This window comes from Salvelinus namaycush, chromosome 16 (genome assembly GCF_016432855.1).
Source record: "Salvelinus namaycush isolate Seneca chromosome 16, SaNama_1.0, whole genome shotgun sequence".
NCBI lineage: Eukaryota > Metazoa > Chordata > Actinopteri > Salmoniformes > Salmonidae > Salvelinus > Salvelinus namaycush.
The window spans coordinates 43,278,624-43,303,360 of record NC_052322.1 but is presented as its reverse complement, the minus strand read 5'-3'; the positions used below and the strand labels follow the sequence as shown (position 1 = coordinate 43,303,360).

The 24,737-nt window shown below is 45.6% G+C and overlaps 1 protein-coding gene across 6 annotated transcripts in view; it reads left to right on the top strand.

Annotated features, from left to right (window-relative positions):
• The window catches only part of LOC120061461 (transcription factor E3-like), a 46,865-nt gene extending 22,676 nt beyond the window's left edge, over positions 1-24,189 (top strand). For 3 of the 6 annotated variants that reach the window (XM_039011286.1, XM_039011285.1, XM_039011290.1), the window contains 5 exons: positions 6,977-7,100; positions 7,775-7,831; positions 7,955-8,030; positions 10,637-10,805; positions 23,097-24,189. In XM_039011286.1, coding sequence (XP_038867214.1) covers positions 6,977-7,100; positions 7,775-7,831; positions 7,955-8,030; positions 10,637-10,805; positions 23,097-23,555 — 885 coding nt within the window. In that variant the 3' untranslated portion in view covers positions 23,556-24,189. The remainder of the gene's footprint in view (positions 1-6,976; positions 7,101-7,774; positions 7,832-7,954; positions 8,031-10,636; positions 10,806-23,096) is intronic. The other 3 variants (XM_039011289.1, XM_039011287.1, XM_039011288.1) reach the window with 3 other exon arrangements.
• Positions 24,190-24,737: the final 548 nt, after the last annotated feature.

Genomic DNA, 24,737 nt, shown 5'->3' with positions numbered 1-24,737 from the left:
GACAGAGTGGGGTAGAGTGGGGTGTGGTCAGGACAGAGTGGGGTAGAGTGGGGTGTGGTCAGGACAGAGTGGGTTAGAGTGGGGTGTGGTCAGGACAGAGTGGGGTGTGGTCAGGACAGAGTGGGGTGTGGTCAGGACAGAGTGGGGTGTGGCCAGGGCCGAGTGGGGGTGTGGCCAGGGCCGAGTGGGGGTGTGGCCAGGGCCGAGTGGGGGTGTGGCCAGGGCCGAGTGGGGGTGTGGCCAGGGCCGAGTGGGGGTGTGGCCAGGGCCGAGTGGGGGTGTGGCCAGGGCCGAGTGGGGGTGTGGCCAGTCAACCTGCATGGTGTTGGAGGATAGACAGAGGGGGGCTGTGTGTAGAACGCTGATAGCTTAACTGTGTAGACTAAAGGTTAGCTAACCGTGGATCAGAGAGAGAGGTGTTTCCCCCCCCCCCCCCCCCCCCCGCCGCTGCTGAAGACGTTTGTCCATTTCTCAACTGTCTGTTCGGAGAGAAAGGAGAAGTTGTCGGAGCGGTTTGGCAGGAGAAAGATGAGGATTTTAGTTGTTCTGCAGCATGATAACAAGAGGTAAAATACATGTCCTTGTTGTGTGGAATCTGTATGAAATGAATTAGAATGGTTTTGTGTTTTGAAGAGGTTAGATGAGATGTGGGTTTTGTGTTTTGAAGAGGTTAGATGAGATGTGGGTTTTGTGTTTTGAAGAGGTTAGATGAGATGTGGGTTTTGTGTTTTGAAGAGGTTAGATGAGATGTGGGTTTTGTGTTTTGAAGAGGTTAGATGAGATGTGGGTTTTGTGTTTTGAAGAGGTTAGATGAGATGTGGGTTTTGTGTTTTGAAGAGGTTAGATGAGATGTGGGTTTTGTGTTTTGAAGAGGTTAGATGAGATGTGGGTTTTGTGTTTTGAAGAGGTTAGATGAGATGTGGGTTTTGTGTTTTGAAGAGGTTAGATGAGATGTGGGTTTTGTGTTTTGAAGAGGTTAGATGAGATGTGGGTTTTGTGTTTTGAAGAGGTTAGATGAGATGTGGGTTTTGTGTTTTGAAGAGGTTAGATGAGATGTGGGTTTTGTGTTTTGAAGAGGTTAGATGAGATGTGGGTTTTGTGTTTTGAAGAGGTTAGATGAGATGTGGGTTTTGTGTTTTGAAGAGGTTAGATGAGATGTGGGTTTTGTGTTTTGAAGAGGTTAGATGAGATGTGGGTTTTGTGTTTTGAGAGGTTAGATGAGATGTGGGTTTTGTGTTTTGAAGAGGTTAGATGAGATGTGGGTTTTGTGTTTTGAAGAGGTTAGATGAGATGTGGGTTTTGTGTTTTGAAGAGGTTAGATGAGATGTGGGTTTTGTGTTTGAAGAGGTTAGATGAGATGTGGGTTTTGTGTTTTGAAGAGGTTAGATGAGATGTGGGTTTTGTGTTTTGAAGAGGTTAGATGAGATGTGGGTTTTGTGTTTTGAAGAGGTTAGATGAGATGTGGGTTTTGTGTTTTGAAGAGGTTAGATGAGATGTGGGTTTTGTGTTTTGAAGAGGTTAGATGAGATGTGGGTTTTGTGTTTTGAAGAGGTTAGATGAGATGTGGGTTTTGTGTTTTGAAGAGGTTAGATGAGATGTGGGTTTTGTGTTTTGAAGAGGTTAGATGAGATGTGGGTTTTGTGTTTTGAAGAGGTTAGATGAGATGTGGGTTTGTGTTTTGAAGAGGTTAGATGAGATGTGGGTTTTGTGTTTTGAAGAGGTTAGATGAGATGTAGGTTTTGTGTTTTGAAGAGGTTAGATGAGATGTGGGTTTTGTGTTTTGAAGAGGTTAGATGAGATGTGGGTTTTGTGTTTTGAAGAGGTTAGATGAGATGTGGGTTTTGTGTTTTGAAGAGGTTAGATGAGATGTGGGTTTTGTGTTTTGAAGAGGTTAGATGAGATGTGGGTTTTGTGTTTTGAAGAGGTTAGATGAGATGTGGGTTTTGTGTTTTGAAGAGGTTAGATGAGATGTGGGTTTTGTGTTTTGAAGAGGTTAGATGAGATGTGGGTTTTGTGTTTTGAAGAGGTTAGATGAGATGTGGGTTTTGTGTTTTGAAGAGGTTAGATGAGATGTGGGTTTTGACTGGATTTCTTTTGGTTTCTCACTGAGTTGATTTTGACATTGTAGCTTTCTACAGGCTCTGGCTTGTCTGGTGGACATGCTAACGTAGTTGTTACTGTACTCTTAACGTAGTTGTTACTGTACTCTGTTAATGAAACAGAGATGTGGACATGCTAACGTAGTTGTTACTGTACTCTGTTAATGAAACAGAGATGTGGACATGCTAACGTATTTGTTCCTGTACTCTGTTAATGAAACAGAGATGTGGACATGCTAACGTAGTTGTTACTGTACTCTGTTAATGAAACAGAGATGTGGACATGCTAACGTAGTTGTTACTGTACTCTGTTAATGAAACAGAGATGTGGACATGCTAACGTATTTGTTCCTGTACTCTGTTAATGAAACAGAGATGTGGACATGCTAACGTAGTTGTTACTGTACTCTGTTAATGAAACAGAGATGTGGACATGCTAACGTATTTGTTCCTGTACTCTGTTAATGAAACAGAGATGTGGACATGCTAACGTATTTGTTACTGTACTCTGTTAATGAAACAGAGATGTGGACATGCTAACGTAGTTGTTACTGTACTCTGTTAATGAAACAGAGATGTGGACATGCTAACGTAGTTGTTACTGTACTCTGTTAATGAAACAGAGATGTGGACATGCTAACGTATTTGTTCCTGTACTCTGTTAATGAAACAGAGATGTGGACATGCTAACGTATTTGTTACTGTACTCTGTTAATGAAACAGAGATGTGGACATGCTAACGTATTTGTTCCTGTACTCTGTTAATGAAACAGAGATGTGGACATGCTAACGTAGTTGTTACTGTACTCTGTTAATGAAACAGAGATGTGGACATGCTAACGTATTTGTTCCTGTACTCTGTTAATGAAACAGAGATGTGGACATGCTAATGTATTTGTTACTGTACTCTGTTAATGAAACAGAGATGTGGACATGCTAACGTATTTGTTACTGTACTCTGTTAATGAAACAGAGATGTGGACATGCTAACGTATTTGTTACTGTACTCTGTTCATGAAACAGAGATGTGGACATGCTAACGTATTTGTTACTGTACTCTGTTAATGAAACAGAGATGTAGACATGCTAACGTATTTGTTACTGTACTCTGTTAATGAAACAGAGATGTGGACATGCTAACGTATTTGTTACTGTACTCTGTGGCTCCCGTTGTGAATATTAGCTAGTGTTGGTCATGTTGACCGTGGCGAGATAATGTAATCAAATGGTGCACAATCAGCATGGTGTCTGTCTTTTAAAGGGACATTTCACCGTTTTCAACTTCACGTTCGTCATCTTCAGCATCACGACAACATCAACATTGTGTGTAAATGGGATGCGCGCCTATTCCTGTAAGACGCCTCGGATAAAAGCGGCTGCTAAATGGCAGTATATTTACTAAATCATTCTATAGAAAACCGCCATTTTAATATGTTTTTCCATGTTTCCGCTCTGTAAGCATGGGCCACAGTGGGGACGACAGGACAAAAGGTTTTTAATCGACACAGGGGTCGCAAATTTCCAGTAATTTCCCCCAAATTTAGCAGCCGCGTTTTCTAGAAATCCAGGTTAGAGTATTCCAGATGTCCTCCTGATTCCCCTCCTGATTCCCCTCCTGATTCCCCTCCTGATTCCCCTCCTGATTCCCCTCCTGATTCCCCTCTTGATTCCCCTCTTGATTCCCCTCTTGATTCCCCTCTTGATTCCCCTCTTGATTCCCCTCTTGATTCCCCTCTTGATTCCCCTCTTGATTCCCCTCTTGATTCCCCTCTTGATTCCCCTCTTGATTCCCCTCTTGATTCCCCTCCTGATTCCCCTCCTGATTCCCCTCTTGATTCCAGGACTCTTCCAACCAGGATTTATGGAGAACCAGCAGGGAATCTGGGGAAAGATATTGGAATTTTGCAACCCTCATCTTGTCTGTTACGTAGACATCTAGAAGGGGGAAAAAAAAGTCTGGAATTCACATTATCAACGTTCCAGGGAGGTTATCAGTGTCCTGGTTTGTTGAGACTCACCAATAATCAATGTAGCTCTTAGACCTCTGATGTCACAACATATTCTGTTTGTACTGCGTGTTCAATGGGCTTCATAGTCACTTTAAAAATGACCTGGATTAACCTGTACCCCTGCACATTGACTCGGTACCGGTACCCCCTGTATAGAGCCTCCACATTGACTCTGTACCGGTACCCCCTGTATAGAGCCTCCACACTGACTCTGTACCGGTACCCCCTGTATAGAGCCTCCACATTGACTCTGTACCGGTACCCCCTGTATAGAGCCTCCACATTGACTCTGTACCGGTACCCCCTGTATAGAGCCTCCACATTGACTCGGTACCGGTACCCCCTGTATAGAGCCTCCACACTGACTCTGTACCGGTACCCCCTGTATAGAGCCTCCACACTGACTCTGTACCGGTACCCCCTGTATAGAGCCTCCACACTGACTCGGTACCGGTACCCCCTGTATATAGCCTCCACACTGACTCGGTACCGGTACCCCCTGTATATAGCCTCCACACTGACTCGGTACCGGTACCCCCTGTATAGAGCCTCCACACTGACTCGGTACCGGTACCCCCTGTATATAGCCTCCACATTGACTCTGTACCGGTACCCCCTGTATATAGCCTCCACATTGACTCTGTACCGGTACCCCCTGTATATAGCCTCCACATTGACTCTGTACCGGTACCCCCTGTATATAGCCTCCACATTGACTCTGTACCGGTACCCCCTGTATATAGCCTCCACATTGACTCGGTACCGGTACCCCCTGTATATAGCCTCCACATTGACTCGGTACCGGTACCCCCTGTATATAGCCTCCACATTGACTCTGTACCGGTACCCCCTGTATATAGCCTCCACATTGACTCTGTACCGGTACCCCCTGTATATAGCCTCCACATTGACTCTGTACCGGTACCTCCTGTATATAGCCTCCACACTGACTCAGTACCGGTACCTCCTGTATATAGCCTCCACACTGACTCAGTACCGGTGCCCCTGTATATAGCCTCCACATTGACTCTGTACCGGTACCCCCTGTATATAGCCTCCACATTGACTCTGTACCGGTACCCCCTGTATATAGCCTCCACATTGACTCTGTACCGGTACCCCCTGTATATAGCCTCCACATTGACTCTGTACCGGTACCCCCTGTATATAGCCTCCACATTTGACTCTGTACCGGTACCCCCTGTATATAGCCTCCACATTGACTCTGTACCGTAACACCCTGTATATAGCCTCCACATTGACTCTGTACCGGTACCCCCTGTATATAGCCTCCACATTGACTCTGTACCGGTACCCCCTGTATATAGCCTCCACATTGACTCTGTACCGGTACCCCCTGTATATAGCCTCCACATTGACTCTGTACCGTAACACCCTGTATATAGCCTCCAGATTGACTCTGTACCGTAACACCCTGTATATAGCCTCCACATTGACTCTGTACCGTAACACCCTGTATATAGCCTCCACATTGACTCTGTACCGTAACACCCTGTATATAGCCTCCACATTGACTCGGTACCGGTACCCCCTGTATATAGCCTCCACATTGACTCGGTACCGGTACCCCCTGTATATAGCCTCCACATTGACTCTGCACAGGTACCCCCTGTATATAGCGTCCACATTGACTCGGTACCGGTACCCCCTGTACATAGCCTCCACATTGACTCTGTACCGGTACCCCCTGTACATAGCCTCCACATTGACTCTGTACTGGTACCCCCTGTATATAGCCTCCACATTGACTCTGTACCGGTACCCCCCTGTATATAGCCTCCACATTGACTCTGTACCGGTACCCCCCTGTATATAGCCTCCACATTGACTCTGTACCGGTACCTCCTGTATATAGCCTCCACATTGACTCTGTACCGGTACCCCCTGTATATAGTCTCCACATTGACTCTGTACCGGTACCCCCTGTACATAGCCTCCTACATCTGTTGTATTCGGCATTTCACGGTAAGGTACCCGTTGTATTCGGCATTTCACGGTAAGGTACCCGTTGTATTCGGCATTTCACGGTAAGGTACCTGTTGTATTCGGCATTTCACGGTAAGGTACCCGTTGTATTCGGCATTTCACGGTAAGGTACCCGTTGTATTCGGCATTTCACGGTAAGGTACCCGTTGTATTCGGCATTTCACGGTAAGGTACCCGTTGTATTCGGCATTTCACGGTAAGGTACCCCGTTGTATTCGGCATTTCACGGTAAGGTACCCCGTTGTATTCGGCATTTCACGGTAAGGTACCCGTTGTATTCGGCATTTCACGGTAAGGTACCCCGTTGTATTCGGCATTTCACGGTAAGGTACCCCGTTGTATTCGGCATTTCACGGTAAGGTACCCCGTTGTATTCGGCATTTCACGGTAAGGTACCCGTTGTATTCGGCATTTCACGGTAAGGTACCCGTAGTATTCGGCATTTCACGGTAAGGTACCCCGTAGTATTCGGCATTTCACGGTAAGGTACCCCGTAGTATTCGGCATTTCACGGTAAGGTACCCCGTTGTATTCGGCATTTCACGGTAAGGTACCCCGTTGTATTCGGCATTTCACGGTAAGGTACCCCGTTGTATTCGGCATTTCACGGTAAGGTACCCGTTGTATTCGGCATTTCACGGTAAGGTACCCGTTGTATTCGGCATTTCACGGTAAGGTACCCGTTGTATTCGGCATTTCACGGTAAGGTACCCGTTGTATTCGGCATTTCAAGATAACATTTGATTTGGATGAATGAGATAGTTGGCTGCATTAGTACTACATTTGGGAGTTGTCGATGACCTCTGAACGCTTGTTTTATAATGTTGTTCTTTACATGTTGTGACTGTTGTGTGTATGCAGCTGCCGGTGTCAGTGAACATGCTGGATGTGTACAGCAGTGGAGGGATGGCTGTTCCTAACGTCACCGTCTCCAACTCCTGTCCTGCTGACCTGCACAATGTCAAGACTGAGTTACCCGGTACCGGTAAATAATTCTAGTCTAAAACACACTTAACACTAAAGATTAAATCGCTCGCTCTCGATCTCTCCTTCTCTCTTTCTGTCTGTAAAAAAGTTCCTCTCCTAAATCACACTCAATATCACCTGTCTGTCCTGTCTATCCTGTCTGTCTGTCTGTCTGTCTGTCTGTCAACTTTCTGACTCTGACTCTGTCCCTGTGTCTGTCTCTCTCTCTGACTCTGTCCCTGTGTCTGTCTCTCTCTCTGACTCTGTTCCTGTGTCTGTCTCTCTCTCTGACTCTGTCCCTGTGTCTCTCTCTGACTCTCTCTGACTTCTATCTCCTCCCCCCTCGCTCTCTTTTCTTTTTAAAGGTCTTACTCAGCATTGCTCACCCCCAACTTCCCCTGTCCAGTCAGTCAGTCACACCCTGTTCCTCATTACAAAGCCTTGCCTTAGAACCCTGCTCACTTATTCCCTCTTCCCTGTTTCACAATTTCATCTCACCGAGTAAAATCTCTGCGGCATATAACTTGGAACTATAGTCTAATAACTTGTTGAACATTCTGAACATATTACTGTTTTTAAATCTGATGTTTTTATTGACGTTTCAAGCGGTCTTTAGCAAACCCCCCTCCCCCCCCCCCCGCAATATACTGATATCGTGGCGCTAAATGTTGATTTTGAAATTGTGTCTTGTAGAGGTGGAGGTTAAAGCTATGATGAAGGAGCGACAGAAAAAGGACAATCATAATCAGAGTGAGTATAGATTTTAAATACTTGGATACCACAATGGGATACCTATACTTTAAATGTACTTTTGTATTAGGGTTTAACAGTTGGTGAGCACCTTGGTGACGATGTTGACATGTTACTTCCTAGTTGAGAGACGCAGGAGGTTCAATATCAACGATCGCATCAAGGAACTGGGAGCTCTCATCCCCAAGTCGAGTGACCCGTGAGTAGCCCCCCCCCTCCCACTGCTACTGTATATACACTGCTCAAAAGAATAAAGGGAACACTAAAATAACACATCCTAGATCTGAATGAATGAAATATTCTTATTAAATACTTTTTTCTTTACATAGTTGAATGTGCTGACAACAAAATCACACAAAAATTATCAATGGAAATCAAATTTATCAACCCATGGAGGTCTGGATTTGGAGTCACACTCAAAATTAAAGTGGAAAACCACACTATAGGCTGATCCAACTTTGATGTAATGTCCTTAAAACAAGTCAAAATGAGGCTCAGTAGTGTGTGTGGCCTCCACGTGCCTGTATAACCTCCCTACAACGCCTGGACATGCTCCTGATGAGGTGGCGGATGGTCTCCTGAGGGATCTCCTCCCAGACCTGGACTAAAGCATCCGCCAACTCCTGGACAGTCTGTGGTGCAACGTGGCGTTGGTGGATGGAGCGAGACATGATGTCCCAGATGTGCTCAATTGGATTCAGGTCTGGGGAACGGGCGGGCCAGTCCATAGCATCAATGCCTTCCTCTTGCAGGAACTGCTGACACACTCCAGCATTGTCTTGGTTTAGGAGGAACCCAGGGCCAACCGCACCAGCATATGGTCTCACAAGGGGTCTGAGGATCTCATCTCGGTACCTAATGGCAGTCATGCTACCTCTGGCGAGCACATGGAGGGCTGTGCGGCCCCCCAAAGAAATGCCACCCCACACCATGACTGACCCACCGCCAAACCGGTCATGCTGGAGGATGTTGCAGGCAGCAGAACGTTCTCCACGGCGTCTCCAGACTCTGTCACGTCTGTCACATGTGCTCATGTGCTCAGTGTGAACCTGCTTTCATCTGTGAAGAGCACAGGGCGCCAGTGGCGAATTTGCCAATCTTGGTGTTCTCTGGCAAATGCCAAACGTCCTGCACGGTGTTGGGCTGTAAGCACAACCCCCACCTGTGGACGTCGGGCCCTCATACCACCCTCATGGAGTCTGTTTCTGACCGTTTGAGCAGACACATGCACATTTGTGGCCTGCTGGAGGTCATTTTGCAGGGCTCTGGCAGTGCTCCTCCTGCTCCTCCTTGCACAAAGGCAGAGGTAGCGGTCCTGCTGCTGGGTTGTTGCCCTCCTACGGCCTCCTCCACGTCTCCTGATGTACTGGCCTGTCTCCTGGTAGCGCCTCCATGCTCTGGACATTACGCTGACAGACACAGCAAACCTTCTTGCCACAGCTCGCATTGATGTGCCATCCTGGATGAGCTGCACTACCTGAGCCACTTGTGTGGGTTGTAGACTCCGTCTCATGCTACCACTAGAGTGAAAGCACCGCCAGCATTCAAAAGTGACCAAAACATCAGCCAGGAAGCATAGGAACTGAGAAGTGGTCTGTGGTCACCACCTGCAGAACCACTCCTTTATTGGGGGTGTCTTGCTAATTGCCTATAATTTCCACCTGTTGTCTATTCCATTTGCACAACAGCATGTGAAATTTATTGTCAATCAGTGTTGCTTCCTAAGTGGACAGTTTGATTTCACAGAAGTGTGATTGACTTGGAGTTACATTGTGTTGTTTAAGTGTTCCCTTTATTTTTTTGAGCAGTGTATTTCACCATCTCATTGTTCCTTTCTCCTCACTGACCCCCCCTGCTACAACATAGTATCTAATCATGCCGCTGTTCCTTTCTCCTCACTGACCCCCCCTGCTACAACATGGTATCTAATCATGCTGCTGTTCCTTTCTCCTCACTGACCCCCCCTGCTACAACATGGTATCTAATCATGCCGCTGTTCCTTTCTCCTCACTGACCCCCCCTGCTACAACATGGTATCTAATCATGCTGCTGTTCCTTTCTCCTCACTGACCCCCCCCCTGCTACAACATAGTATCTAATCATGCTGCTGTTCCTTTCTCCTCACTGATCCCCCCCTGCTACAACATAGTATCTAATCATGCTGCTGTTCCTTTCTCCTCACTGACCCCCCCTGCTACAACATAGTATCTAATCATGCTGCTGTTCCTTTCTCCTCACTGACCCCCCCTGCTACAACATAGTATCTAATCACCTCGCTGTTCCTTTCCCCTCACTGACCCCCCCTGCTACAACATGGTATCTAATCATGCTGCTGTTCCTTTCTCCTCACTGACCCCCCCTGCTACAACATGGTATCTAATCACCTCGCTGTTCCTTTCTCCTCACTGACCCCCCCCTGCTACAACATGGGATCTAATCATGCTGCTGTTCCTTTCTCCTCACTGACCCCCCCTGCTACAACATGGTATCTAATCACCTCGCTGTTCCTTTCTCCTCACTGACCCCCCCTGCTACAACATGGTATCTAATCATGCTGCTGTTCCTTTCTCCTCACTGACCCCCCCTGCTACAACATAGTATCTAATCATGCTGCTGTTCCTTTCTCCTCACTGACCCCCCCCCTGCTACAACATGGTATCTAATCATGCTGCTGTTCCTTTCTCCTCACTGACCCCCCCCCTGCTACAACATAGTATCTAATCATGCCGCTGTTCCTTTCTCCTCACTGACCCCCCCTGCTACAACATGGTATCTAATCATGCTGCTGTTCCTTTCTCCTCACTGATCCCCCTGCTACGGAGACAGGGAGACGCGTTGGAATAAGGGCACCATCCTGAAGGCGTCTGTGGACTACATCAGGAGGCTGCAGAAGGAGCAGCAGAGAGCCAAGGAGGTGGAGACCAGACAGAGGAAACTGGAGCACAGCAACCGTAACCTACTGCTACGTATACAGGTAATACTGACAGTAACCTACTGCTACCTATACAGGTAATACTGACAGTAACCTACTGCTACCTATACAGGTAATACTGACAGTAACCTACTGCTACGTATACAGGTAATACTGACAGTAACCTACTGCTACCTATACAGGTACTACTGACAGTAACCTACGTATACAGGTACTACTGACAGTAACCTACTGCTACCTATACAGGTAATACTGACAGTAACCTACTGCTACGTATACAGGTAATACTGACAGTAACCTACTGCTACCTATACAGGTAATACTGACAGTAACCTACTCCTACCTATACAGGTAATACTGACAGTAACCTACTGCTACGTATACAGGTAATACTGACAGTAACCTACTGCTACCTATACAGGTAATACTGACAGTAACCTACTGCTACCTATACAGGTAATACTGACAGTAACCTACTGCTACCTATACAGGTAATACTGACAGTAACCTACTGCTACCTATACAGGTAATACTGACAGTAACCTACTGCTACCTATACAGGTAATACTGACAGTAACCTACTGCTACCTATACAGGTAATACTGACAGTAACCTACTGCTACCTATACAGGTAATACTGACAGTAACCTACTGCTACCTATACAGGTAATACTGACAGTAACCTACTCCTACCTATACAGGTAATACTGACAGTAACCTACTGCTACCTATACAGGTAATACTGACAGTAACCTACTGCTACCTATACAGGTAATACTGACAGTAACCTACTGCTACCTATACAGGTAATACTGACAGTAACCTACTGCTACCTATACAGGTAATACTGACAGTAACCTACTGCTACGTATACAGGTAATACTGACAGTAACCTACTCCTACCTATACAGGTAATACTGACAGTAACCTACTGCTACCTATACAGGTAATACTGACAGTAACCTACTGCTACCTATACAGGTAATACTGACAGTAACCTACTGCTACCTATACAGGTAATACTGACAGTAACCTACTGCTACCTATACAGGTAATACTGACAGTAACCTACTGCTACCTATACAGGTAATACTGACAGTAACCTACTCCTACCTATACAGGTAATACTGACAGTAACCTACTGCTACCTATACAGGTAATACTGACAGTAACCTACTGCTACCTATACAGGTAATACTGACAGTAACCTACTGCTACCTATACAGGTAATACTGACAGTAACCTACTGCTACCTATACAGGTAATACTGACAGTAACCTACTCCTACCTATACAGGTAATACTGACAGTAACCTACTGCTACCTATACAGGTAATACTGACAGTAACCTACTGCTACCTATACAGGTAATACTGACAGTAACCTACTGCTACCTATACAGGTAATACTGACAGTAACCTACTGCTACCTATACAGGTAATACTGACAGTAACCTACTGCTACGTATACAGGTAATACTGACAGTAACCTACTGCTACCTATACAGGTAATACTGACAGTAACCTACTGCTACCTATACAGGTAATACTGACAGTAACCTACTGCTACCTATACAGGTAATACTGACAGTAACCTACTGCTACCTATACAGGTAATACTGACAGTAACCTACTGCTACCTATACAGGTAATACTGACAGTAACCTACTGCTACCTATACAGGTAATACTGACAGTAACCTACTGCTACCTATACAGGTAATACTGACAGTAACCTACTGCTACCTATACAGGTAATACTGACAGTAACCTACTGCTACGTATACAGGTAATACTGACAGTAACCTACTGCTACCTATACAGGTAATACTGACAGTAACATACTGCTACCTATACAGGTACTACTGACAGTAACCTACTGCTACCTATACAGGTAATACTGACAGTAACCTACTGCTACCTATACAGGTAATACTGACAGTAACCTACTGCTACGTATACAGGTACTACTGACAGTAACCTACTGCTACCTATACAGGTAATACTGACAGTAACCTACTGCTACCTATACAGGTAATACTGACAGTAACCTACTGCTACCTATACAGGTACTACTGACAGTAACCTACTGCTACGTATACAGGTAATACTGACAGTAACATACTGCTACCTATACAGGTACTACTGACAGTAACCTACTGCTACCTATACAGGTAATACTGACAGTAACCTACTGCTACCTATACAGGTAATACTGACAGTAACCTACTGCTACGTATACAGGTACTACTGACAGTAACCTACTGCTACCTATACAGGTAATACTGACAGTAACCTACTGCTACCTATACAGGTAATACTGACAGTAACCTACTGCTACCTATACAGGTAATACTGACAGTAACCTACTGCTACCTATACAGGTAATACTGACAGTAACCTACTGCTACGTATACAGGTAATACTGACAGTAACCTACTGCTACCTATACAGGTAATACTGACAGTAACCTACTGCTACCTATACAGGTAATACTGACAGTAACCCACTGCTACGTATACAGGTAATACTGACAGTAACCTACTGCTACCTATACAGGTAATACTGACAGTAACCTACTGCTACCTATACAGGTACTACTGACAGTAACCTACGTATACAGGTAATACTGACAGTAACCTACTGCTACCTATACAGGTACTACTGACAGTAACCTACGTATACAGGTAATACTGACAGTAACCTACTGCTACCTATACAGGTAATACTGACAGTAACCTACTGCTACGTATACAGGTAATACTGACAGTAACCTACTGCTACCTATACAGGTAATACTGACAGTAACCTACTGCTACCTATACAGGTAATACTGACAGTAACCTACTGCTACCTATACAGGTAATACTGACAGTAACCTACTGCTACGTATACAGGTAATACTGACAGTAACCTACTGCTACCTATACAGGTAATACTGACAGTAACCTACTGCTACGTATACAGGTAATACTGACAGTAACCTACTGCTACCTATACAGGTACTACTGACAGTAACCTACTGCTACCTATACAGGTAATACTGACAGTAACCTACTGCTACGTATACAGGTAATACTGACAGTAACCTACTGCTACCTATACAGGTAATACTGACAGTAACCTACTGCTACCTATACAGGTAATACTGACAGTAACCTACTGCTACCTATACAGGTACTACTGACAGTAACCTACTGCTACCTATACAGGTAATACTGACAGTAACCTACTGCTACCTATACAGGTAATACTGACAGTAACCTACTGCTACCTATACAGGTAATACTGACAGTAACCTACTGCTACCTATACAGGTAATACTGACAGTAACCTACTGCTACGTATACAGGTACTACTGACAGTAACCTACTGCTACCTATACAGGTAATACTGACAGTAACCTACTGCTACCTATACAGGTACTACTGACAGTAACCTACTGCTACGTATACAGGTAATACTGACAGTAACCTACTGCTACCTATACAGGTAATACTGACAGTAACCTACTGCTACCTATACAGGTAATACTGACAGTAACCTACTGCTACGTATACAGGTAATACTGACAGTAACCTACTGCTACCTATACAGGTAATACTGACAGTAACCTACTGCTACCTATACAGGTAATACTGACAGTAACCTACTGCTACGTATACAGGTAATACTGACAGTAACCTACTGCTACGTATACAGGTAATACTGACAGTAACCTACTGCTACCTATACAGGTAATACTGACAGTAACCTACTGCTACCTATACAGGTAATACTGACAGTAACCTACTGCTACGTATACAGGTAATACTGACAGTAACCTACTGCTACCTATACAGGTAATACTGACAGTAACCTACTGCTACCTATACAGGTAATACTGACAGTAACCTACTGCTACGTATACAGGTAATACTGACAGTAACCTACTGCTACCTATACAGGTAATACTGACAGTAACCTACTGCTACGTATACAGGTAATACTGACAGTAACCTACTGCTACCTATACAGGTAATACTGACAGTAACCTACTGCTACCTATACAGGTAATACTGACAGTAACCTACTGCTACCTATACAGGTAATACTGACAGTAACCTACTGCTACCTATACAGGTAATACTGACAGTAACCTACTGCTACCTATACAGGTAATACTGACAGTAACCTACTGCTACGTATACAGGTAATACTGACAGTAACCTACTGCTACGTATACAGGTAATACTGACAGTAACCTACTGCTACCTATACAGGTAATACTGACAGTAACCTACTGCTACCTATACAGGTAATACTGACAGTAACCTACTGCTACCTATACAGGTAATACTGACAGTAACCTACTGCTACCTATACAGGTACTACTGACAGTAACCTACTGCTACCTATACAGGTAATACTGACAGTAACCTACTGCTACCTATACAGGTAATACTGACAGTAACCTACTGCTACCTATACAGGTAATACTGACAGTAACCTACTGCTACGTATACAGGTAATACTGACAGTAACCTACTGCTACGTATACAGGTAATACTGACAGTAACCTACTGCTACCTATACAGGTAATACTGACAGTAACCTACTGCTACCTATACAGGTAATACTGACAGTAACCTACTGCTACCTATACAGGTACTACTGACAGTAACCTACTGCTACGTATACAGGTAATACTGACAGTAACCTACTGCTACCTATACAGGTAATACTGACAGTAACCTACTGCTACCTATACAGGTAATACTGACAGTAACCTACTGCTACCTATACAGGTAATACTGACAGTAACCTACTGCTACCTATACAGGTACTACTGACAGTAACCTACTGCTACCTATACAGGTAATACTGACAGTAACCTACTGCTACCTATACAGGTAATACTGACAGTAACCTACTGCTACCTATACAGGTAATACTGACAGTAACCTACTGCTACGTATACAGGTAATACTGACAGTAACCTACTGCTACCTATACAGGTAATACTGACAGTAACCTACTGCTACCTATACAGGTAATACTGACAGTAACCTACTGCTACGTATACAGGTAATACTGACAGTAACCTACTGCTACCTATACAGGTACTACTGACAGTAACCTACTGCTACCTATACAGGTAATACTGACAGTAACCTACTGCTACGTATACAGGTAATACTGACAGTAACCTACTGCTACGTATACAGGTAATACTGACAGTAACCTACTGCTACCTATACAGGTAATACTGACAGTAACCTACTGCTACCTATACAGGTAATACTGACAGTAACCTACTGCTACCTATACAGGTAATACTGACAGTAACCTACTGCTACCTATACAGGTAATACTGACAGTAACCTACTGCTACCTATACAGGTAATACTGACAGTAACCTACTGCTACCTATACAGGTAATACTGACAGTAACCTACTGCTACCTATACAGGTAATACTGACAGTAACCTACTGCTACCTATACAGGTAATACTGACAGTAACCTACTGCTACGTATACAGGTAATACTGACAGTAACCTACTGCTACCTATACAGGTAATACTGACAGTAACCTACTGCTACCTATACAGGTAATACTGACAGTAACCTACTGCTACGTATACAGGTAATACTGACAGTAACCTACTGCTACCTATACAGGTAATACTGACAGTAACCTACTGCTACCTATACAGGTAATACTGACAGTAACCTACTGCTACGTATACAGGTAATACTGACAGTAACCTACTGCTACCTATACAGGTAATACTGACAGTAACCTACTGCTACGTATACAGGTACTACTGACAGTAACCTACTGCTACCTATACAGGTAATACTGACAGTAACCTACTGCTACCTATACAGGTAATACTGACAGTAACCTACTGCTACGTATACAGGTAATACTGACAGTAACCTACTGCTACCTATACAGGTAATACTGACAGTAACCTACTGCTACGTATACAGGTAATACTGACAGTAACCTACTGCTACCTATACAGGTAATACTGACAGTAACCTACTGCTACGTATACAGGTAATACTGACAGTAACCTACTGCTACCTATACAGGTAATACTGACAGTAACCTACTGCTACGTATACAGGTAATACTGACAGTAACCTACTGCTACCTATACAGGTAATACTGACAGTAACCTACTGCTACCTATACAGGTAATACTGACAGTAACCTACTGCTACGTATACAGGTAATACTGACAGTAACCTACTGCTACCTATACAGGTAATACTGACAGTAACCTACTGCTACCTATACAGGTAATACTGACAGTAACCTACTGCTACCTATACAGGTAATACTGACAGTAACCTACTGCTACCTATACAGGTACTACTGACAGTAACCTACTGCTACCTATACAGGTAATACTGACAGTAACCTACTGCTACGTATACAGGTAATACTGACAGTAACCTACTGCTACCTATACAGGTAATACTGACAGTAACCTACTGCTACCTATACAGGTAATACTGACAGTAACCTACTGCTACGTATACAGGTAATACTGACAGTAACCTACTGCTACCTATACAGGTAATACTGACAGTAACCTACTGCTACCTATACAGGTAATACTGACAGTAACCTACTGCTACCTATACAGGTAATACTGACAGTAACCTACTGCTACCTATACAGGTAATACTGACAGTAACCTACTGCTACCTATACAGGTAATACTGACAGTAACCTACTGCTACCTATACAGGTAATACTGACAGTAACCTACTGCTACCTATACAGGTAATACTGACAGTAACCTACTGCTACCTATACAGGTAATACTGACAGTAACCTACTGCTACGTATACAGGTAATACTGACAGTAACCTACTGCTACCTATACAGGTAATACTGACAGTAACCTACTGCTACCTATACAGGTAATACTGACAGTAACCTACTGCTACCTATACAGGTAATACTGACAGTAACCTACTGCTACCTATACAGGTAATACTGACAGTAACCTACTGCTACCTATACAGGTAATACTGACAGTAACCTACTGCTACCTATACAGGTAATACTGACAGTAACCTACTGCTACCTATACAGGTAATACTGACAGTAACCTACTGCTACCTATACAGGTAATACTGACAGTAACCTACTGCTACCTATACAGGTAATACTGACAGTAACCTACTGCTACCTATACAGGTAATACTGACAGTAACCTACTGCTACGTATACAGGTAATACTGACAGTAACCTACTGCTACCTATACAGGTAATACTGACAGTAACCTACTGCTACCTATACAGGTAATACTGACAGTAACCTACTGCTACCTATACAGGTAATACTGACAGTAACCTACTGCTACGTATACAGGTAATACTGACAGTAACCTACTGCTACCTATACAGGTAATACTGACAGTAACCTACTGCTACCTATACAGGTAATACTGACAGTAACCTACTGCTACGTATACAGGTAATACTGACAGTAACCTACTGCTACCTATACAGGTAATACTGACAGTAACCTACTGCTACCTATACAGGTAATACTGACAGTAACCTACTGCTACGTATACAGGTAATACTGACAGTAACCTACTGCTACCTATACAGGTAATACTGACAGTAACCTACTGCTACCTATACAGGTAATACTGACAGTAACCTACTGCTACCTATACAGGTAATACTGACAGTAACCTACTGCTACGTATACAGGTAATACTGACAGTAACCTACTGCTACGTATACAGGTAATACTGACAGTAACCTACTGCTACCTATACAGGTAATACTGACAGTAACCTACTGCTACGTATACAGGTAATACTGACAGTAACCTACTGCTACCTATACAGGTACTACTGACAGTAACCTACTGCTACCTATACAGGTACTACTGACAGTAACCTACTGCTACCTATACAGGTAATACTGACAGTAACCTACTGCTACGTATACAGGTAATACTGTCAGTAACCTACTGCTACCTATACAGGTAATACTGACAGTAACCTACTGCTACCTATACAGGTAATACTGACAGTAACCTACTGCTACCTATACAGGTAATACTGACAGTAACCTACTGCTACCTATACAGGTAATACTGACAGTAACCTACTGCTACGTATACAGGTAATACTGACAGTAACCTACTGCTACCTATACAGGTAATACTGACAGTAACCTACTGCTACCTATACAGGTAATACTGACAGTAACCTACTGCTACCTATACAGGTAATACTGACAGTAACCTACTGCTACGTATACAGGTAATACTGACAGTAACCTACTGCTACCTATACAGGTAATACTGACAGTAACCTACTGCTACGTATACAGGTAATACTGACAGTAACCTACTGCTACCTATACAGGTAATACTGACAGTAACCTACTGCTACCTATACAGGTAATACTGACAGTAACCTACTGCTACCTATACAGGTAATACTGACAGTAACCTACTGCTACCTATACAGGTACTACTGACAGTAACCTACTGCTACCTATACAGGTAATACTGACAGTAACCTACTGCTACCTATACAGGTACTACTGACAGTAACCTACTGCTACCTATACAGGTACTACTGACAGTAACCTACTGCTACCTATACAGGTAATACTGACAGTAACCTACTGCTACCTATACAGGTAATACTGACAGTAACCTACTGCTACCTATACAGGTAATACTGACAGTAACCTACTGCTACCTATACAGGTAATACTGACAGTAACCTACTGCTACCTATACAGGTAATACTGACAGTAACCTACTGCTACCTATACAGGTAATACTGACAGTAACCTACTGCTACCTATACAGGTAATACTGACAGTAACCTACTGCTACCTATACAGGTAATACTGACAGTAACCTACTGCTACGTATACAGGTAATACTGACAGTAACCTACTGCTACCTATACAGGTAATACTGACAGTAACCTACTGCTACCTATACAGGTAATACTGACAGTAACCTACTGCTACCTATACAGGTACTACTGACAGTAACCTACGTATACAGGTACTACTGACAGTAACCTACGTATACAGGTACTACTGACAGTAACCTACCTATACAGGTAATACTGACAGTAACCTACTGCTACCTATACAGGTAATACTGACAGTAACCTACTGCTACCTATACAGGTACTACTGACAGTAACCTACGTATACAGGTAATACTGTCAGTAACCTACTGCTACGTATACAGGTAATACTGTCAGTAACCTACTGCTACGTATACAGGTAATACTGACAGTAACCTACTGCTACCTATACAGGTAATACTGACAGTAACCTACTGCTACCTATACAGGTAATACTGACAGTAACCTACTGCTACGTATACAGGTAATACTGACAGTAACCTACTGCTACGTATACAGGTAATACTGACAGTAACCTACTGCTACCTATACAGGTAATACTGACAGTAACCTACTGCTACCTATACAGGTAATACTGACAGTAACCCACTGCTACGTATACAGGTAATACTGACAGTAACCTACTGCTACCTATACAGGTACTACTGACAGTAACCTACGTATACAGGTAATACTGACAGTAACCTACTGCTACCTATACAGGTAATACTGACAGTAACCTACTGCTACCTATACAGGTAATACTGACAGTAACCTACTGCTACGTATACAGGATATACTGACAGTAACCTACTGCTACCTATACAGGTAATACTGACAGTAACCTACTGCTACCTATACAGGTAATACTGACAGTAACCTACTGCTACCTATACAGGTAATACTGACAGTAACCTACTGCTACCTATACAGGTAATACTGACAGTAACCTACTGCTACCTATACAGGTAATACTGACAGTAACCTACTGCTACCTATACAGGTAATACTGACAGTAACCTACTGCTACCTATACAGGTACTACTGACAGTAACCTACTGCTACCTATACAGGTAATACTGACAGTAACCTACTGCTACCTATACAGGTAATACTGACAGTAACCTACTGCTACCTATACAGGTAATACTGACAGTAACCTACTGCTACCTATACAGGTAATACTGACAGTAACCTACTGCTACCTATACAGGTAATACTGACAGTAACCTACTGCTACCTATACAGGTACTACTGACAGTAACCTACGTATACAGGTACTACTGACAGTAACCTACGTATACAGGTAATACTGACAGTAGCCCACTGCAACGTATACAGGTAACACTCACACCTAGGTAGACTGGGAGGGAAGTGTTCGGATCGGGAGACTGGGAGGGAAGTGTTCGGATCGGGAGACTGGGAGGGAAAGGGTCGGGAGACTGGGAGGGAAGGGGTCGGGAGACTGGGAGGGAAGGGGTCGGGAGACTGGGAGGGAAGGGGTCGGGAGACTGGGAGGGAAGGGGTCGGCAGACTGGGAGGGAAAGGGTCGGGAGACTGGGAGGGAAAGGGTCGGGAGACTGGGAGGGAAAGGGTCGGGAGACTGGGAGGGAAAGGGCTATTATGGTCGGGAGACTGGGAGGGAAAGGGTCGGGAGACTGGGGAGACTGGGAGGGAAAGGGTCGGGAGACTGGGAGGGAAAGGGTCGGGAGACTGGGAGGGAAGGGGTCGGGAGACTTGGAGGGAAAGGGCTATTATGGTCGGGAAAGGGTCGGCAGACTGGGAGGGAAGGGGTCGGCAGACTGGGAGGGAAGGGGTCGGGAGACTGGGAGGGAAGGGGTCGGGAGACTGGGAGGGAAGGGGTCGGGAGACTGGGAGGGAAGGGGTCGGGAGACTGGGAGGGAAAGGGTCGGGAGACTGGGAGGGAAAGGGTCGGGAGACTGGGAGGGAAAGGGTCGGGAGACTGGGAGGGAAGGGGTCGGGAGACTGGGAGGGAAGGGGTCGGCAGACTGGGAGGGAAAGGGTCGGCAGACTGGGAGGGAAAGGGTCGGCAGACTGGGAGGGAAAGGGTCGGCAGACTGGGAGGGAAAGGGTCGGGAGACTGGGAGGGAAAGGGCTATTATGGTCGGGAGACTGGGAGGGAAAGGGTCGGGAGACTGGGAGGGAAAGGGTCGGGAGACTGGGAGGGAAGGGGTCGGGAGACTTGGAGGGAAAGGGCTATTATGGTCGGGAGACTGGGAGGGAAAGGGTCGGGAGACTGGGAGGGAAGGGGTCGGGAGACTGGGAGGGAAGGGGTCGGGAGACTGGGAGGGAAGGGGTCGGGAGACTGGGAGGGAAAGGGTCGGGAGACTGGGAGGGAAAGGGTCGGCAGACTGGGAGGGAAGGGGTCGGCAGACTGGGAGGGAAGGGGTCGGGAGACTGGGAGGGAGGGGGGGGGGAGACTGGGAGGGAGGGGGAGACTGGGAGGGAGGGGGAGACTGGGAGGGAAAGGGTCGGGAGACTGGGAGGGAAAGGGTCGGGAGACTGGGAGGGAAAGGGTCGGGAGACTGGGAGGGAAGGGGTCGGGAGACTGGGAGGGAAGGGGTCGGGAGACTGGGAGGGAAGGGGTCGGGAGACTGGGAGGGAAGGGGTCGGGAGACTGGGAGGGAAAAGGGTCGGGAGACTGGGAGGGAAAAGGGTCGGGAGACTGGGGGGAAAGGGTCGGGAGACTGGGAAGGAAGGGGTCGGGAGACTGGGAGGGAAAGGGTCGGGAGACTGGGAGGGAAGGGGTCGGGAGACTGGGAGGGAAGGGGTCGGGAGACTGGGAGGGAAGGGGTCGGCAGACTGGGAGGGAAGGGGTCGGCAGACTGGGAGGGAAGGGGTCGGGAGACTGGGAGGGAAAGGGTCGGGAGACTGGGAGGGAAAGGGTCGGGAGACTGGGAGGGAAAAGGGTCGGGAGACTGGGAGGGAAAAGGGTCGGGAGACTGGGAGGGAAAAGGGTCGGGAGACTGGGAGGGAAAAGGGTCGGGAGACTGGGAGGGAAAAGGGTCGGGAGACTGGGAGGGAAAAGGGTCGGGAGACTGGGAGGGAAAAGGGTCGGGAGACTGGGAAGGAAGGGGTCGGGAGACTGGGAAGGAAGGGGTCGGGAGACTGGGAGGGAAAGGGTCGGGAGACTGGGAGGGAAAGGGCTATTATGGTCGGGAGACTGGAAGGGAAAGGGTCGGGAGACCCTTTCATATCTCTTTGGAAGGTAAATGGTAAATTGTCTCAGGGAAAAATCAATCAACTCTGGCGTTCCCCAGGGCAGTGTTCCAGGGCCTCTACTATTTCTACTGTACTATAATTAAGCAATAAGGCATGAGAACCTGTGCATTAATAATCATATCTAAGGGCTGTTTTTAGGCTTAACGCCAATAGTTTAAGTGTTGACTATTTTTGTCTGTTGTTTTTCTCCACAGGAGCTTGAGATGCAGGCCCGCCTCCACGGCCTCTCCACCCCCGCCTCTTCCTCCCAAGGCAGCTCCTCCTCACACCTAAGCCTATCACAGTCCCTGGACCCCAGCACGGGCGACGCCCTCTCCAGGACCCTCCTCTCCCTGAGTGGTGGCCAAGGCCTCCAGGCTGCCTCCCCCTCCTTCCTGTCTCCACCCCCCTCGGCCTCTCCGGTTGGTCTGATGACTATGGGCAGCCCCTTGGATCTGGACTCTCTGAGCTTCTCTGACCTGGATGACCCGTCGGCCGCAGCCTTCCACGCCTCCCTGCTGCCGGACATGGGTCTGGGGGACATCCTGATGGACGACAGGGGGCTGGGGATGTCCTCTGTTGGGGGCAGAGACCCCCTGCTCTCCTCCGTCTCCCCAGGAGTCTCCAAGACCTCTAGTCGCAGGAGCAGCTTCAGCATGGAGGAGGATTTGTGACTGTTATAAACCCTAGACCCTTACACCCTAGCCCCTACACTGCTAGGCAGGAACAGATTCAGCATGAAGGAAGACTTGTGACTGATATAAAGGGACTCTAGATCCTAATCCATAGCCCTTACACCCTAGACCCTACACTGCTAGGCAGGAACATAATCAGCATGGAGGAAGACCTGTGACTGGGCTGAGTCCCAAACCAACTCCTAGACCCTACACCCTAGACTAAACCCTATACCCTTAGACAGTTAATGTAAATCTGAGAGATTTGGAAAATAGTAATCATGGCAAATCATTCCAGCCAGTAGAATCATACCAGAGTGTTTATATCAATCCCCCATCCTTTCAGATTTACAGGAGTGACTGGAGAGTAGTTTTTGGGGGATTCAGCAGAAGAGGGTTCAGGATTCACTGCTTATTGTCTTCTGGTTCTACGAATCTTCCAACTGGGATTTCTGGAAGAAAAAAGAAAAAAACATGGGAATTTTGGGAAAGTTGAAGGGAATTTTTTTGCAACCCTAATTTTAGTTTCTTAGATACCAGCCTATTTTATATTTATTTTATAGTTCTGTGAATAGTAATTATGATAGAGGTAGATATATATAGGGGGAAGGGAACAGGGATACTGGAGTGATGGAGGTAGATATATATAGGGGGAAGGGAACAGGGATACTGGAGTGATGGAGGTAGATATATATAGGGGGAAGGGGACAGGGATACTGGAGTGATGGAGGTAGATATATATAGGGGGAAGGGAACAGGGATACTGGAGTGATGGAGGTAGATATATATAGGGGGAAGGGAACAGGGATACTGGAGTGATGGAGGTAGATATATATAGGGGGAAGGGGACAGGGATACTGGAGTGATGGAGGTAGATATATATAGGGGGAAGGGGACAGGGATACTGGAGTGATGGAGGTAGATATATATAGGGGGAAGGGAACAGGGATACTGGAGTGATGGAGGTAGATATGTATAGGGGTAAAGTGAGTATATACAGGGTCAGTACCATATTAACAATGTACAGGGATACTGGAGTGATGGAGGTAGATATGTAGAGGGTTAAGGTGACTATATACGGGGTCAGTTCCATATTAACAATGTACAGGGACACTGGAGTGATGGAGGTAGATATGTATAGGGGTAAGGTGACTATATACAGGGTCAGTACCATATTAACAC